Below are 19,068 nucleotides of genomic sequence, written 5' to 3' on the forward strand. Positions count from 1 at the left end.
TCCATCACCAACTGAATCATGGTAGAAACATTCATTTTATAATGACAGCAACAAAGATACTGTTTAATGTGGATCAGTCATATCTGGCTGATACTTGATCTACTAAATGAGGTTAGTTTTGGATCAGTGCATCACAGGAGTGTTTCAATACAAATAAATGGAGTCAATTTTCAATTATACATGATGTGTTTCTTTTCCTCTACCAGTTAGAGTAAGATCTGAAGCTATTCAAATGACAGCATAGACTGTTGTGTTGATGAAAGTTTTATTTTATATTAAATATATTACAATACTGAATGATTAAGAGGAGAAAAAAAATATGGGGATTGATTTTTGCATCATGAGTCTGTACAGCATACAGGCAAAATGAAAAAATTAAAATGAAAAAAAGACAGCAACTGCAGTATTCAGATTTGAACTCGTACATGTGGGGTTTTTAAGATTCCTGGAGAGCCGATGCATCTGGCAGGATGGGACCACATGGTTAAGACTGGGTGGTTGGTGTGCTCCAGTACACGAATACATTCAAGTCTCTGGCCAGAGAGAGACAGCTCATCTGTGGGGACGTTTGCCAGAGTTGCCCTGGTAGGATTGGTCAGTTCACCTATGTACCAGGCGGATATGTTCGCAGGAAAATTGGCAGCTGTACAACCACAGAAATGACTGCAGCCTGCACCGTCCTCAGGGTGTCAATGCAATGTCCATGACACCAGGACAAATGTCTTGCTGTAGCAAAGTATTATGATGTTAAAAAAAATTACTCAAGAGCTCTGAGATAATGTGCTCCACTGGATACTGACCATTACTTTAAGAAGACCAGAGCAGAGAAGAAAGCTCTGGATGAAGGCAAATTATGAGCCTGTTCACATCTCATTTACATCTGTGTCCAAAACCTATATATGATACAGATCAGCACATGCCAGAGGAACAAATGTGTTTTAAAAAAAAAACAAAAACAAACAAAAAAAACCTCATGTCTCCATTCAAACTCATCAACACACATAATTACAATAATGCACTTAATTACTGTTTGAATAGTTGCTGTACATAATGCTGAGAAAAAAGTGAACATTACAAAGGTACTTAATAAAAAAGATACTAGTAGCAATATTAGTCCAGTATTGTGACGATCATATTACCTATACAGTCCTAATGCATACATGAATTACAAATGAACAAGTGCCCACACCGGAACAAAAACTCAACAGTAAAATGACAAACAAGAGGCCTTAAGACAAAAGTTTGAGTTGTAACTGTACAAAGAACTTGCTTTTGGGGAGCGACATGGGCTTCGTTTCCAGAAAAATCCACCTTAAATAGCTACACTAACGTGACAAAATCTCCATTCTCAATCATATTTAAACCTTGTGACTTCCTGCCATGAAATGTCCTGACTTTGTTCAGACAGTGTAGTCTGTGGCAAACAAACCAATTAAGACAACAGCGATAGGCAATGAGGGGAAAAAGTCTTTCAGCGACATGCTCCTTTCCCGTTATGGTCTCACAAATAGCCTACCAGAGAAATAACTTAATTTGATATAGAACTGTCATGCTGTTGGTCTTCACAAGCTCAAACAGCAAGCACTGTACAGCATAGTAAATCATTTACAAGGCTAAATATCTCAATCATCACAGCTAAATCCAAAATGCACATTTAATCACAGTTCCCAGATTTGGGGCGAGTAAGGTTATCAGCCACACTCTCGACTTCGCGTACTCTCATCACAAAAGTGGGAGCACATTGGTCTCACACTTCCAAATATCCAAACTCAATACATCTTAACATTATCAATGGGGAAATTTCCAAAAACCACATGAGTGAAAAGTGGCACATCTATAACTACACCAAACACTTCTCAGTCATTTCATTTCACACAGGCATGGAACATAAAACTATTTAAACTTTGCTAAATCAATACCACCTCAGTAACATTCTTACTGTGCCACAATCAACATCTTTGTTAATACTTCCTCAGTCATTACTTCATGTCTGTGTATTTCTCCCAGAGATGGATCAAGCCAGTGCTAATATAAAAAAAGAAGAAACACTTTTACATTCTGCTGTGGATGGAGAAAGCTATAGAGGTCACAGTCACACAGGAAGAAAAAAATGAAGATGAAAAAGTAGAAACACGGACAGAAGAACAAATGCGGAGTCTCTACACTCATCTACAGAGATCCACTTCTGTCTACAACACAATACAGCAGGAAGAAGAATCTTGTCCTCTTTCAAAATAAAAAGCAAAAACATACTCTGTGTATTTTACTGTACATATTTACACACGCACAAACAAACCGAGGGGAGGAAGAGCAGGTCGGATCCATGTCATGGGTTATAACTGGTGATACAATATGAGTTACCTATAGTGGAGAGAAAGCATCTAAGCCTACAGAAGGTATAAAATCACTGCCCCCTTGCATGCTTTCATTTCAGATTAGTCCCTCTCGTCTTTTCCGTGGGAGGAGGTTGCTGATAAACAAGGTTTTCTCATGCATACAGTGTTGGAGTTTCTACAGTGATTCACGTGCGTCAAAATGATCCGACAAATCCAGCGTGATACGATGACCTGCTCCTGGCTCTCCGCTACCCCTTTTAAGAAAAGGAGCCCAAACAACTCAGGGGACAGTGGTGTTGAAGTGAGTGTGACGAGAGCCGAGCTAAGGATACGTTGAGGTTTCAAGGACAGGTATGGGGTGGGGGTTGGGGTTTCCAGTCCCATAAGTGATGCCTGAGCAGACAGGAACAGCTCAGTCTGAGCTCCAGCTGGTCTGGAGTGGATGTGGAGCTGGGATCTCTGCTGGCGCTCTGCATCGTCCTGTAGAGATCCACTGAATGTCTGGCTTGAAAGCCTCGGAGATGCTTGTACACACTAACTCACACACAGCTCTGCCTATTTCCACTCCAGTGGGGGGCTCTCTCGCTTTCTCTTTAGTTGCTTAGAGTCAATTTTGTTTCATTGTTGTGTTTTTCATTCATAGAAAAGGAGAGACAAGTGTAGTTCCTTGAGGTCTTTTGCAGAGTGGGTAAAACAGCTGTTATATTGAAGTCTCCCACAGCTGAAGGGACAAAAAAGAGGGAGGGGAAAAGAGCAGAAAAGAGAAAGAATAGACATTTTAAAATTGGCCAGATGTCACTGATGGTCAGTCACCTCCCTTCCTATTTATGTAGATTTGGTTCTGTCTTTGTACTTAAAGGATTGGGCTGGTCTTATAAGCACAAATAGCACCAGCCTTATCCTTTAAATTATGATCCTCATTAGCAAATATTTCCATGCCCTTCAGTATTCATAGTTTTGACTTTGTAAAGGATGTGAACACAACCCAAGACTAACCATGTATAAACATATTTAACCACTGACTTATCTAACTACTGAGATCAAAGTGTAAAACTGGGCTCAGACATCATATCAGCCTGATAATGGCCAACCTAACTGCACAGACGAGGAGCGCTGGGAATGAAAATGAGCATCAGGAGCAACAGTTGCTGGTTTTTATCATGTTTAGTGTGTCATAGAAGCACAAAGCACATCTTAAACATCTGCAAAGTTTCTGCTTTCTTTTATGAAACCATGCTAACACACGAACATTAACTGTTGGTGATGTCAGGTGAACAGTGAAATTAGTGTCTGGTATGTACACATCACCTACTGTACGCACACGTCATAAAAAACCGCAGGTTATGTTTAGTTAGGTTTCAATATAAAGTGTGCCCAGTTTCTTGGACAAGTCATAGGAAGAATTTTATACCTATAAATCACCTGATCGGAAACAGTGACCATCTGAAAAAACAATTATCCCATTACTAGAAAAATCACGGAGGGAATTTAAATTGTCGGCTCCAGCAGGGCCAAAAGTCACTGTGTACATTAAGATACTCAGCGTACATAATGACCTGCTCTTTTTTGTGCCAACCAGTGCAGAATCTCTATTGTACTGAAAATCAGTCATTGTGACTAAATCAGTGTAATGTGGTTTTAAATTACACAATGTGTTCCTGATTGATACTTGCCCTGGCGCTCTGCCTGTTGGCTTTCCTCTGGTCATCGGGGAGAGGGGGCATGGGGTACGGGTATTTTCTGCTGGATGCAATTGATCCTGTAGAGGAAGTGGGAGACTTGGCAGGGGATAGCGTCCTGAGGAAAAAGAGGAAGTGAAATTATTAAAATATTGCCTCTTCTTTTCTAATTGGTTTAGGATTAAGTTGGCCAAAGACACAGATGGATAAATGAGGTTAGACTGAGGAAGTTGAGCTAATGTTAGATCTGTGACTTTGGGCAACATCCTCCTTGGGCTGCTCTAATTATTCAGTGTTCACCTTCCTGCAGAGAGAGAGGTTGCTCTTAAAAGCTGTTATTGCTGCTCCCCCAAAAAGCACAGACAGTTCAGTTATTCTGTTAAAAAATAAGACCCTGGCTCAGCTTTTAGGGGCAACCTCTGTACACAGTATGTACTTCTTTACACAGCAGTACACAGTACCCAGCAGCGGTGTGGACAAAGTCATAGATTCCTGCCACTCACATGCTTCACTGTGCAGCAGCATTATTCTTCATCATCCTGCACTGACACACAAAACAGCCAGAATTTGCAGAAACATACCTTTAGCCTCAGTGGAAAAAAAAGCATGCTGCTAAAGGTAACCTCTGCTGTCAGCTGAGCCTGTGTGCAGTCTTGAAAGTCGGATCGGCGGGTGTGTTTAAGTGATGAATGCTGGGAGCAGTGAGTATGATGAGGTGACTGGGACGGCAGACCACACCGGAGCTGGGTGAGAACAACAGTCTGAGAGATTCAGAGAGGTCCTGTCCAGTGAAACAGACATGGAAAGCCTGTCCCATGTGCGGTAGCTTATTTACACCACTACTGTGTGCGGTGATCAGAAATACCTGCACTGGTCAAAGTAGTGGAGAGAGTGGAGACGTCAGATGAAGGGCCAGTTCCAGACGTACTTTTAATACAAGCCTTAACAGAAACATCTCCTGTATTATAATGCAATTCTGTAAAGTTATGTTGTGTACATTATACTTTTATAATAAAGAAAGCTTTTACTCTGTTTGCTGTGCTGAATGGCTCCAAATTCTACAGACCCAGAGCTTCTTTGGGAAGTACTATGGAGAAAATGCCATATAAACCCACCATATTACAATTTATTATGTGTATTTATATGCACTCAGGAACAAAATATATAGTAGCCCCACTCTTACTCCCAAAAGAACTACACCCATCGTGCTATTAGGGCAGTTGCTGTTATAATTTGTATAATTTATAACCATAATACTTTGGAGACGGTCTGTGTAATTTCCAATCCGTCTTTATGTTTTTGTGTTGTGCCTCTTTCTTCTGTTCTATTATGTTGCATCATACAATTATTAGTTAGCAAAATATACAGTATATTAATCTGATTTTCTTCTCAACAGTTGTTACTTGTTACAGATGATTCAATCAGGACAGAATCAAACAGTCAGTCACATGACATATTAAGGTTTTTAGCTCTGAATCCTGGATATGCCCGATACAACTCTCCACATCTCTCCACTCTATTGTTCTGTTTCTATCATTGAGTAAATGTTATAACAGAGGGAGGGGCAGACACAGTGAAGGTCTATAGATTACAATGCCGATTGACTGTGTGGTGACATTTTGTTTGTTTGGTGCACTAACATGGGACCAGTGCTCTACAGAGGCAATAGCCCACAAGCTTCCTCGTTGTTAAGGAAACCTTGTGTTTGTGATTATCTATAGACCTTGGACACAATTGGAGGTGGCTTACAATTTGTTACTGCAGCTCAGTGATGATGTCAGAGCAGCGCCAAAAAATGTTTGGCTCGGCAGTGACATCACACTGATGCGAAGGCACGCAAGGTCACTGGGAGTGCGGCAGCGCCGACAGACACTTACTGACACAACAACACTGAACATGCAGAGGTAACATGAGGCTGAAGGGGAGAAGCAAAGGAGGGGATGAGGAGAACTTAGGAATAAAATGACTATTATAACCAACACTAGCACAGGCAGTAAGAGCCATTTTTGCATCAGTACAGTACAGCAGGAAATCAAAATCTGCAAAGTAAAATGCAGCTGTTTAAGGAGAAAAAAAAGTCTTCATTGAAACTGGGCAAAAAAATATGATAGAAAATAAAGCTGAAAAACTTCTTTTCATCATGTTTTTTTCTTTTGATGGTCAGCAGCAACCCCTCGTCGCAACATGCCTGCTGTCGATTACACTTTCTCAGGTATTACTTTCAAACTTCTGTAGAAAAAAGGGCCAGACTGGCACCAGTTCTTACTTTCCTTGACCAAACCACAAATCAAACCAAAAGTGAAGGGGGTTTTAGACAAGCGTGTGGGGTACAGGACATGGTCTGAGGTAATACCTAAGGTAAGGTCCTTGAGTGTTTCTATTCACATCTTCTACCCATTTAGTTACATCATAAAACTCTGTTTTGAAGCGAGGGGTTAAATACCTGTGGGAGGGGGAGGAAGGGGAGGAGGGGTGATGGACACAACAGAAGGAGGGGGAGAAGAGAGAAAAGGAAGGAAGGAAAAGAAATGAAAAGGACAGAAAATCTCCAGAAATAAGCAAGTGTGGGGGGGAGGGAGAGAGGAAGAGGAAATATTTTAGGAAAGCAGAGCAGAGCAAAGATATCCTGAACAAACACCAAGATGCAATTGAGAAAATGGTGAGAAAGATGGCAGACAGACCTGTGTGTGGTTTCGGATGAAAACGGCACCATGAAAATCACAAACAACTGTGTTGTGTGTTACAGGCTCAGTTGCATATTGGTTACATGTCACATCATTCCAAGCGGTTAGCTTCTCGCCTCTCAGTCAGTCTCATGCTTGCAATGAGAACAGGTGCACTGCAGACTACTTCATATGCCAAGACCTTCAAACCCACAAACAAACAAACCAACACGCCAGGCTGGGAGGCAGCCGATGCACACTGTTCATTCACAGTCAACGGGCATGTATGCAAATACTTCATCTGTTCACAGTTATGAGCAAAGATTTAAGGTGCAGTATAGTGTCACAAGCTAGATGGGTTTAGCGTTCACACTGCAAGAGACGACGTGATCTCACTCATGTGAGCCTCAGTGCAACACTCTCTTTATACCTCCATCTATGACACTGAATTTAAGGAAAGCATTTCATCCGGAATTGTGAGTGTTTTTTTTTTCCAGCTATGCTGCACAATCAAAAAGGATAAGCACAGTAATATTCTTTATTTTCTTCTGCTCAACAATTCTAATAAAAAGACCAAAACCAACCATTACTTAATCCTACTAAAACGTTTGTGTAGCCAAAGCCCGACAGTTATTCCACTGTGCCACAGACGTTCATTGTTGTTCAAACACTAATATATGCTGCACTAGGTGACATCTTCCTTCATTACGATGAACACAGGCACTGCAGTTTATTTTAAGTCTATTCCTGCTGTAAATTCTCTCTAACACTCCAAACATGTATTCATCCACAGATGAAAATAGTTCCCAACAAATAGGCTATTCATTAGTTTGCTTAACGTTTGGTAAAAGCTACAATGCTCAGATGGTTTCTGTGATTATTTAAGCTTCTTTTTTAATGAAACTGTACGTTTCTGACTGATTTTCAATGATTTAGAGTCTCAGTAGGAACTAGTGGACTTGGGGGTGGGTGCCACAAAAAAGGTAGGAAAGTTAGTATTTGTATAGAGACGGACTAAAACATTGTTTTGGTCTTTTCAGGGGATTTGTTGAAATACATAATATAAAATAAAGAATAATGCCAGCTTTATCTTGCACAAGAACCCAATGACGGATATGTCTGTTTTCCACTAGAGCTTCTTTTTATCTGCATACCCCAATGTCAATGTTCATTGACCTCACAACATCACCAGCTCGCCACAAGGAACTTACTCTGTTGAGTTAGAGCGAGCACGAAACTTCTTTCCTTTCAGTTTCTTACGATTACCGCTCAGATTTCCTGGAGAGAAACAGAACATAAACACACTATTTAAATACAAATAATTACTTGCAAAATATTTACCGCGGGCAATATTTAATGCAAGAGAGAAAACATATGTGCAGCGCTGTAAAATGTTTCATTTCAGCAAAACTAATTCAGGAAAAGGGCAGCCTTCCAGTGGTTTAAAAAATAATGTATTGATTATTTTGACAGACAGGCTACATGCCACATTTTATCTACATTACTTGAGACAAATTGCACTGTAATGATCAAGAAATGGTGATTTCTTTCCCTTTTTTATTCACAAGTGTGCTGCCTTCTTACTTCATTTGCTTTGGCAAAACAAACACATTGCATTCCTTCTTCTGAGGCACCAAAGTGCAATTCTCACCAAATATTTCTTCTTACGTATGAGTGGGGATTTGTTACCTTGCCATGAGTTGCTCCTCGGTCGCCCATTTTCACAGATGTCGGAGATGTGTTTGGCATCTGGGATTCTCTCACTCCATGAGTGGGAAAGTCCATTAGATCTACACACAAAGGCAGAATATCAGTGCAACATCAGCTTTCTAAACTGTTACAAATAATTAAATGCTGTGCTGCTCCTGTTGCAGATGTAGCGACGAGGGAAAGGCAGAGGTAAATGAAGGAGAAAATAAAGACACCATCGCAGCAGATGGCAACATTATGAGCCATGAAACAGCATCACGACAGCTGAATATGACATGATGTGAGAAATGGAGCAGAGAGGTGTTTTCGGGACAATTCTCTACTGGCAAAATGTTTAAAATTTTGAACATTTTGGTCCACTTCCAAAATGTTCACAGACAGAGACATAACAAAAGCCATGACTGTAAGAAAGCACAATAAGAACACGTATTGAGCCCGTCTATAGCAGTAAACACAACACACGCTTGTGAATGAATGAGTGATGATGAGATGGCACACCTGAAGCCAAACAGTGAGATGTTCTGAGAAATGGATGGGATGGAGGGAGTGAACGACAGGGTGCAAATCTGCAGGTGCGACAGGCAGGCTGACCTCTTCTTGGAGCTGCAGCCGGAGTTTGTACTGACACCCGGAGGCATGTCGCTGTAAAATGAATCTGCATCCCCAGGCTTGGTTACATAGTCACCTGGGGGCATTTGCCTGGGAATGCAGAGCAATTCTTTTAGATACGAGTAAATACAATCACAAGAAAATTACACCACAGTTATTTATCATTAATTTATAATGTTCAATTTCTTACTATTTGGTAATTGTGCTACACACCGAGTTTCCATTATTCTACACAATGCATCCATAAAAAAAAATCTAATACTATGATATACTGTATATTATAGTGTGAATGGGGTAATTTTGCATAATGCATACTTTTACATTTATACTTTTTGATTATTATTCTTCTGTACTTTCAATTAGGTTAAATTTGAATGCAAGGCTGTTGCTTGTAACAGTAAATTTGCACTGTAACATTGGTACTGGTAGTTAAATAAAGATCTGCAGGTCAATGAGGATATTTTATTCCTGGTTCCCACAGATTTTTCATGCACTTTCTGAACTGGGTGTTGGTTAAAATGGTTACCATTGTAGGGAAAAAAAAAAAAAAAAAACATTGTTGAAAAAACATAAACTCTTAAAATACACAAATATACCACAGCTCTGACATTTAAAATCAACTTAAATGCAACATGTGGAAAACGTGTTAAAGTGAGCAAACCGGCAGAATCTTCGCTGAACCTCAGACTCAACATAGCGTCTCTGCTTATAGCTCCTGTGAAGAGAAGTACAAGTATCTTCAGCCCAATAATAAAATAGCTTTTGTCAAATATAGTGCATAAAATAGAACCAGCATTTGTTAACTTGTGACCCCTCAAAACAAAGCAACATTGCATATGTTTATGAGCATATGTTTATTGTCATCACTTTAATCAAAGATTCTTTTTTCTCCCAACCACTGAAACCCCTGATAGAAAAACAAAAAACATCACACATGCAGGCTACAGGGACACTTACTTGTAGCACCAGGCTGTAACAGCCAGTATGAGGGCGAGGAAGAGAATGGAGCCTACAATGGCCCCGATGATGATGTTTGTACTGGTGATACCTGAGACAGAGGAAGAGAGGAGAGAGGGGAGCCATGCGTGTGTTAATTGGATGTCTCTTGTTTCCTGAGTAATGTGGACACATGGGGATACACAAACCACAAAACACTGCAGCAGAACACAAAAAGACACTACGATTAGCAGGAAAAGTGTAAAAGGAGAACAAGAGGGAATAAACTGAGAACAAAGGAACTGCTGTCACCCTTCAGCGCTATTCTGAGAGGAACTTACAAGTGCAGTAGGTTCCCATTCAGGAATTAGTTTAACAGTAATTTTTATTTATTTATTTTTTTAATGTTTTTTTTTCGGTCAGAATTAACCAACCGCAGTGAGCTGAAGTTGGGGTGCGAGAGAAAGAACCAGGAGATGACATCAAAGACAGGACAAATACAATGAAAAAAGAACTCAAATCTGACCTCAAGTCACTCCGTCAAAGACATCAGCCTGTCGACAAAGAATGAGTGTGAAAATAATGACAAACAAAAAGAATGACATGCATGGTTAAGTGAATACAAATGCAGCTGGTTTTAATGAGCGGACATGAACCCAACACAGAAGCTAAAATAAGCAGAAATGACAAACAAAAACAAAATAAAAATTTTTATCCTATTAATATTTGTGAATTGGCGGAGGGGAGGGATAATAAAAGACCAGAGAGAGATGAAGTCAGTGGGGAAGAGTGGAGACGCACAGGTATGGAGGGCAGAGAAGAATGAATGATGGAAGAATGCAGAACACAGGTCCCAGATAGACGTATGAAGAGAGGCAGCAGATAGTGTTAACATCTCTACCTGAAACTGAGGCAGTCGGTCCCACCACGAGATAACTGAGAGGAGACGTGGAGTTACAGTCCTCTCCAGCCCAGCCCAGATAACACACACACTTCAGCTCACTACTGCACACCTACAGCATGAACATATATATATAAAAAAAAAAAGATTGTTAATTTTTTTTGGCACTGCAAGACGCTAGACCACATTTCATGCAGATACTAGATAGTCTTTAAATCTGTGTGTGTGTGTGTGTGTGTGTGTGTGTGTGTGTGTGTGTGTGTGTGTGTGTGCGCATCTGAGTGTATGTGTGTACCCCATGTCCAGAGCAGATGGTCTTGTCAGTGGTCCCAGGGCAAGTGCTGAAGTTGAACTGTTGGATGGGTAGACATTTGTGATTGAAACAGATGCGGTCCGTCCCGCAGGCCGTCCCATCCTCGACGTATCCCAGGTCAGTGTCTCCATCGATCAGCACATGAGCACCACTGAACAACAAATATGACGGAGTCACTTACACATCTCTTCATATGGCAAACATTATCTTCTGTTAAGGTAAATGTGACCTGCATGGCCACTGTCTGAGAGTTCAAACAATCTGATGTGTTGAGAGCACCCCAAAAGTTATTTTGTTGGGGTGTAATTTATTTTACCCAATGTCCTTCGACCAGTTTCATCTATGCAGTAATTTCCTCCATGCCCCAGTATAATGGAAATTATGAACCGACAAAACTATCGATGAGAACATTCAGTTAGGCTTTTTTTTGGCAGGTGAATTTAGAGAAATAGTGAGTTTGGAAAGATGCCTGTTCTTCCTCATCCCAAGCAACTGACACCAAAACCCAACAATGATGTTTTAGATGAGTCATTTCATTTCAAACTTAATTATAGTAACACTGTAAACATTCTGATTTCAATTCATACTGTTTGCTTTTGCCAAGCTGTGTACAGTATTTTTACTGCTAAAAAAAGAAGAACCAGGGAACAAAGTAGTCCAGAGGTTGAAGATGCATAACCAGCAGTCTTTTTTTAGGCTGCTGGTTTGGGCTTTGAGTATTGCAGGGAGTGTTTTTCCTCAATGATGTGTACCTGCAGTCGAGAGAAGCGCTGTGTCGGGCTACGGAGAAAGAGGTCAGCCCTCCCTGCAGCTCTCCGAGTCGCGGCGCAGGTGAGATGTTGGAGCACAGCAGGTATCCACAGTGAACATCCCTGATACACAAAAGGTGCAACCACAGGTCAGCTGAAGAGAATAACCCAGAATTCCAGAGTTTACCTTCACAGAGAGGACTGGCTTACTGTTTGTTACACTGGATCCATGTGTCCTTGTCCTTCCCACAGTTGCCTTTCTCTGTCCCCTCAATGTTGAGCTTCTCATAGCAGAACTTGTCAGCCGCTGTTGCCTCTGAGGGAGACGCAGCGGGACACAATCAACTCCAAGATGTACAATGCAGAAGCTTATCTCTGAAAAGTTTATTACATAGGAATATTAGACTTACTCTCTCCCCAAATGTACTTGCACTGTCTGTCTTTGGTTTTACACCTTCCATTGAAGCAGCGACCCTGTAGAGAGAAAAGCCACCTGTCAGTACAGCCTTTTTTTTTTTAAATGTAAAATACAGTAAAACCCAATAACCTCTGTCAAACATCTCACCTGATCCTTTTCACATGTGTAGCCATCCATCTTGTGCACATTTGGTGGACACTGCAAAACAAACAAACAAAACTTCAGAGATGCTGTGATCTTCTGTACGAGCCATGCGTTTCCTGTGACACTTTGATCATTAAATTCAGAGCTCCGGCTTCAGAAAACTGTGTGAGTGAAGCTCATGCTCACCTGGCTGGAGTTGCCTGTGCAGTTTTCTGGGATGTCACAGTCGTTCACTGCATCTCGACACACAACTCCCGTGAACTCCATCTGCGGCAGCAAACAATAAAGATTACACAGGCTCTGAGAGTGATTGTAATGTTTCATCTTTCACCAAACCATCTGTGCTAAACATTTGTGTTTACCCAATATTTATCGGATATGCCTGCAATTCAAATTAAAGGATTTAATAGCATTAATAGGCAGTCCCAACTGTAACTTAACTTTTGGGTAATATATATATAAAGTTGTGAACCCTCTTGTACCTGACAGTTGTTGCAGCAGAGTCCATCGCTACACTTCGAGCCTTGAGTCAGGGTGCACTTCTTGCAGCAGTTATCCCCCTCTTTGGCACACTCCTAAAAGACAAAACAAACTGTTCTCAGTGGTCTTGTTTTGATGCCAGTTGTCTTTCACGTAAATCATCATCTTATCTCATATAATCAATTCAAACAGAGGTCTCTTCAGACAAACTATCATGCAATCACTTTTTTATCTTATTACACATAGGTCAAAGGGGTACATACAAAATTAGAACAACACGCAAATAAGATGAGAAAAAACATAAGACATGAATTAAAAAAAAAAATAAAGGAAATAAAATAAAAAGCTTCCCATTGTATCTTAAGTGTGTTATTGCATCAAAGAGTACATTTCCTGACACGCATTTCAACTTGCAAACATACACACACATGTAAACAGATACTTATCCATATAATAAATCCATATACTTATACACACCCAAACTTGTTTATTCGATATGCAGACAGAAATAAACAAAGATAAAAATACTGTTTACATACCTTTAATTGATTTTTATCGACTTTAAGAGTTAAGTTTTTAAATCCAGCCTTTGCCCTGACTCAAAATATCCCACGCTTGTTCACGAATTAAATTCTGTTTCTTATTTCTAGCAACATCCTTTTCAAGAACCCACTGTTGCTGCAAAGACGTTTTAGCAGTTAAGTGCTGCTTTTGTGTAGCTCTAAATGTGTATGCTTCCCCCACCATAATGTTGTTGTTCAGGGGCAATTGCTGTTAACACTATACAGCTCTTTGATTTCTCCAGTGAAATCACTTCATTAGTTTAAATTACCTCCCATCAATGTATGACACAGAAGGTGGTTTTGTTGTTGTTGGGAAATTTATCAAGTTAACCCTTTAGGAAACATCTCCAGGACTGAAACTCACCGCTGGGCTGCCACAGTCACACTCCTCTCCTGGCTCCACGAAGCTGTTTCCACAGACTGGAGGGTCTAACAGCTGAGTGGGAAAAGGGCAGAATTAACATTCAAAGTACTGAGAAAAACTCCTTTAAATAGGTGCGTGTGTGTGACTTACCTTCAGAGGTTTGTTGAACAGACACGATCCTCCGCCGCTGTTCAGGAAATTGTGGAACTCCTCCACGTTGCAGTCGGAGAACCTCTTGGGCAGGTAGAAACTGTTCAACACAACCATATTATGCAGTTACTGTGGATATAGCCCAGGCAGGACCCTCAGATAATACTGAGAGCGAGAGGGCTTGCTCCCAAAAAGACACTACAGGACAAAACGCTTAGTAACTGGCATGAAAGAAAAATGTAGTTTTAAACCTTTTTACCCACACAAAATGACTTTTCATTCCTCACATTTAATTTCAGGGCTACAGGCAATACCAAAGCAGATTTGTCAGGTTTAATAAAGTTAGTATTTCTTACAGGAGACACCATACCATAAAATAGTTCATGTTGTATGACAGGTTTACCATACTCACAGTTCAGAGGAGATCCTTACTACAACATGGAGGCAGATAGACAGTATAGCTAAGACTGTGAAAACACGTATGGAGATATCTGTCAAGTGTAGATGGCTCTAAGATGCATTGTGAATTTGTCCTGGAAGTGAACCCGAATACTGTGAATGATTCACTTTTGAACTGTTATTGCATTTATCATTTGATTATGTGCCCCTAAAAAGGATCACCTCAATTTTTTTTTTATCACATTTTCAGAGATTCTCAGAACAGAAATCAAACTCTACTGATGGTGACAATAACTCTTAAATGTGCAATCTGATTGCTTTGGTTCACTTACAGTAAAAATATAAAGCACAGCTTGATTATACATCCATCTGGAGCCCAATTAGCATGTGAAGTATTTGTCCAAGTCCATTACAATCAAATGCACTGTGTTCACTCTGATGCTTTTAATGATATCGACCCAAACCTGAGCAGCACTTAAATATTATTATCCACTGCTGCTCTGTCAGGCTTAATGTTGATTATGCTGCCGGCACATGTTTAACTCGAGTGGCTGGGATAGTCATCAGGACTGACACAGGAGACAATGCAATAACAGTGAGTCTCGGTGAGAGTCAGGGGCTGTGAGAGGTTGTTGCTACTTCATATGTCAGGTGACTAAATGAAGCCACCTACAGAGATGATGGTTGTATAAGGACACAGTAATGATGCTTTGATGGTGGATGAAGTACACTACAATATCTGAGAAAGATTTCCAAAATGAATCAGGTTTAAAGTTGTCCCAGCTGTCTGTGGGCTTTGCGTCTTTGATTTATTTGCGCCAGGGTTGAATCTTATCAAAATCTTGTAGTGTTCATCTCTTTTTAAATAGTAATAAGGGGTGCGACAAAGATGAAACGTGCTTGAATGGTTCACTGGTCAGCAAAAGAAGTTACCATGTGGACTAATATTCAGCCACGATAAAAACTTTTTCATTTCACAGTACACACAGGGATCAAAATATGTATTCCAAAAGATTAAAACACAGATACTGCTGTAATTATTTGCCTGTAAAACAGATTCATTTCATAAAGTGTGTGTAGCACTAACATCTTAAATCATTTCTTTCTCCCTTCACTCACTCATTCAGCCCATCACCCCTTAGTGGCGATCAGAAGACATGGCAGTGTTTATACACACAGACCACTATCATTTAGTTGTCTCTGCTACTGCCAAACTGTGCTTCATGTCTCCACCATCTCTGTTCTATTTAGTTTTGTAATGTTGCACCAATTATGCCTTTTAAATACATATTTTGTCCTGGTTTGATAATGGCAACATCCATTCTTTCACAAGAAGAAAACAAAGGAAACAAAACAAAATATATAAAACAATTCAGAATCCTAACCCAACCATTATGCACATTCAAAAAATAAATTGTGCATCTCTTTTCTCTAAGGACTGCGCTCTCTGACAAGTTTATATTCAATTTAATTAGAATTTAAGATGCTCATAATAAGCTGCCACAAACACACTGCGTATGAATACACACACACTCTATATGAACAAACAAATCAACTCTCACACAGACACACAGCTAAACCCTGTGAAAAAAAAAGTGAAAATAGTTAGTAGTAGTCAGGTTAGGTAGATCAGACATGCAGGTGCTGAGGGAAAAAAGAAACTTTCGTCAATGGACATGACTGAGGTTGCTCATTGAATACAAGTGTCTGAAATACCATTGACTTTACTTTAGAGAATACAGATCTGGGCCAGATCCATTCACAGAGGACAGGCTCAAAAGAGCACAGAGTGACCTGTCCTCTGTCATGTGACCCCATGATCTCATAGCAGGTTAATTATGGTAACCCAATAGAGCAGGATCTGGACAGGGAGTGTCAAGGGAGTGTACTGTTGTTACAGGGAAATGAGGTAGACAAATATTGGTCTAAGATGAGAATGACATTGCAGACTGTTTCAATCGGTTAGACATGGACGAAAGGAACTGATGAGAAGTCCTAACTTTCAAAGGGCAGGAAGGAGAAGGAGCCTAACAATCAGAATAACCAAATTAATAAAATTTTCTAGGTTGATCAGCCGGTGACATCGGCCAAAAACTGAAGGATACACATAAAGTGAAATCGTAAAAAATGATAATGAAAAATACAGCCAGTGTACAATAAAGAGACATCAAACTGTATTTGTTCATATCATTTGAATCAAAAGAGAAGCTGGGGCCACAGTGGCTGGTGCTGCTGGATGAAATGGGAAAGGTTGTGATGACTGACAACCCCTCCGAGGCAGCCAGTTGGTTCAAAACAGCACAGGCAACGTTCTAGCCAAGCTTCTGCTCACCTGCTGTCCCATTCGGGATAGAGGGGGAACGTGAAAAGTATTTAAGAAGAGGGGTATACACACACGAACACACATCACAGTGCCTCTTACACACACACACAACACACCCAATCACATCCTTATGCTCAGTGGCACAATGCCAAGCAAGCAAAGAAACATACAGACTGATTTAACACTTATTTCCTAATCTTAGCAAGCATCAAATTATATAACATTTCTACTGCGAAGAGCCCAATGAAGTTATATAAACAAGATGATACCATACAGAAAATAAACACACTGACACCTAGTGGTTCATTACAGCACTACAATAACACTCCGGGGCAAGGAAATGTTTATATCAGCATATTTATACTGATGAATAAAAGAATATTTAGAAGTAATTTTAGGGATCCACATAATCTACTGCTAACCCACATTTAGGTTATCCAGTTCATACAGATTTTAACATCAAGTCAACCTTTAATTACCTCAAAATACACAGGAAATTAGTTTTAGTTGCCACATTTATTTGTGGTCGGATTTTGAATGCAAACTGTCCACAGTCTCAAGTTTGGAGAGGGCATGATGAGTGTTTAATGTCAACTACTTTTAGGTCAGATTTTATGCAAATGTTTGGTGACAACAGATATCCATTTAAAATAAAAATCAGATAAATACAGCACATGGATATACAAACATTTTTTCAGGGATTTGGACAAAGTGTGATATTAGCACTAAAGCCAAACTACAGCATTGTATCCAACTCTTGGGAAAAACTGTGATGACACTGATGAAAAAGTAATGCCTGCATATCCACTCCAAACCACAAATCCTATTCAAATACAGTTTAACAGACAACGGTTTGATCCCAGTAGGAGTTTCGTCATAAAATTAGTTCAAGAAACTGATGACACATATTGTGTCACCAGCATCTGTGAAAGAGGATCATTGTGTCTTTAAGAACCGTTTCTGTCTTGATGAAGAAATTGTAATTTAAAAGTAACTTACCCAACATCATCCATGATACAGCCTGACCATCGATCATCACACTTGCATTCACCTGGACAAAACAAACGCATAAATATCTTTTTATTGCAAGGAGGAGGCTGAAAAAAAAATTGTGTGTTATAAAATTAACAAGAGACATTAAGGTTTAACTACGTACCATTGAGGATCCTCTTCTTGTCAGAGAAGATGCCAATGTTCTGTCCAAGAGACTGAGCGAGGGTTATTGCCATCTCATCTGTTTTCCCGTACTGATGAAACAAGACAGAGAGAGAGACAGAGACCAAAGAGAGAAACAGCAGGAGCCAGAGAATAAAAGGAATATTAGATCAGTCTGGTGAGAAGAGCTTGTGTTACAAAAGAGCTTACAGAGGCATCTCCCTTTAAAGTAAAAATTTTAAATAATTGGACTGATATATGAAGTGGAATAACAAACTAAATGGCTACAAAAATGAAACTATAGTGTATAATGTATTCTTCTCTAATGGACAACTGACAATAACTATTATTGTTCTTGCTGACAGGATGTTGGGGGATTTTAAATCATTAATTTGTGGTTAAGGACTCACCTCATTCACCCCACCTCCTTTAGTGAGGGAGCAAACTCCTCCCATGTAGGAAGCTCCACCCCAGCTGCTATGAAAGCGAGTCCCTCTGATGAAACGAGAAAGTTCTGCATTTAATAAAAAAAGATGCTGAGCACCAAGAACACAAGAAAATCCTTGTTAGATATTCAGACTTACGAGAAGAGGTGAACAGAGTCGCATTTCTCCTTGATGAAGTCTTTTCTGTACTTCATGAACTCCCTCAGGGTCACCATCGGGTCGTCGTCAATGTTGAACTTGTTGTCAGCTGACCAGGTTTCCATGGCAACCAGCACAATCCGGGTATTAAGCTGCTCCTTGAAGATCTGCGGAATTAATGGAAAATTAATATGAGTGCGTTATCCTTTAAAAGTCGTAAAGATATAAGTTCAAAGTTCTCCTGTAACTGGAAGAACCAAAGGAAAAAAAAAGACAAAATGACATCCCCCTGATCGATTAACACTGACAGGCATGTTTCAAATTCATCATCATCTCCAGCTGTTCATTATGACAGCACCAGTCAGTCAACAGTCAGTATGATCCTGCCACCAGACAGCAGCACATTACAGGTGGCTAGACAAAGTCAACAAGTGCAACAGTCTGAAGGACAACGCAGGAGAAGATTGGATGGTAAATAATAATGTTTGCTTTAATAAGATGGAAATCTATTGGGGTTCCTGGCCAGACAAACACTGGAGGAGAGGACAAGAGCAAAGCTTTTTCATTTAAGCTGAATGCCACGAATTTCAGG

The 19,068-nt window shown here is 40.1% G+C and overlaps 1 protein-coding gene across 2 annotated transcripts; it reads right to left on the reverse strand.

Moving 5' to 3' along the window:
* Window positions 1–256: 256 nt before the first annotated feature.
* Window positions 257–18,638, reverse strand: LOC111650911 (disintegrin and metalloproteinase domain-containing protein 22-like). 2 transcript variants are annotated; one of them, XM_087172492.1, is made up of 21 exons: window positions 18,477–18,638; window positions 18,303–18,387; window positions 17,894–17,984; window positions 17,737–17,788; window positions 14,016–14,115; window positions 13,866–13,937; window positions 12,941–13,033; window positions 12,645–12,725; window positions 12,462–12,512; window positions 12,307–12,370; window positions 12,107–12,212; window positions 11,900–12,019; window positions 11,130–11,298; window positions 10,835–10,946; window positions 9,955–10,045; window positions 9,659–9,712; window positions 8,980–9,087; window positions 8,368–8,468; window positions 7,890–7,956; window positions 4,010–4,133; window positions 257–3,057 (listed from the first exon to the last, which is right to left on the reverse strand). In XM_087172492.1, the coding sequence occupies exons 1-21, from the start codon at window positions 18,599–18,601 to the stop codon at window positions 3,037–3,039; spliced, it is 1,887 nt and encodes a 628-aa protein (XP_087028618.1). In that variant the 5' UTR covers window positions 18,602–18,638; the 3' UTR covers window positions 257–3,036. The 2 variants fall into 2 exon arrangements, with proteins under 2 accessions (XP_087028618.1, XP_023256615.2); XM_023400847.2 differs by having other exon boundaries at window positions 8,887–9,087.
* Window positions 18,639–19,068: the final 430 nt, after the last annotated feature.

Source organism: Seriola lalandi, unplaced genomic scaffold (assembly GCF_002814215.2).
Source record: "Seriola lalandi dorsalis isolate HSWRI2012SDOR001 ecotype SW California unplaced genomic scaffold, Sedor1 jcf7180002053060, whole genome shotgun sequence".
Classification (NCBI taxonomy): domain Eukaryota; kingdom Metazoa; phylum Chordata; class Actinopteri; order Carangiformes; family Carangidae; genus Seriola; species Seriola lalandi.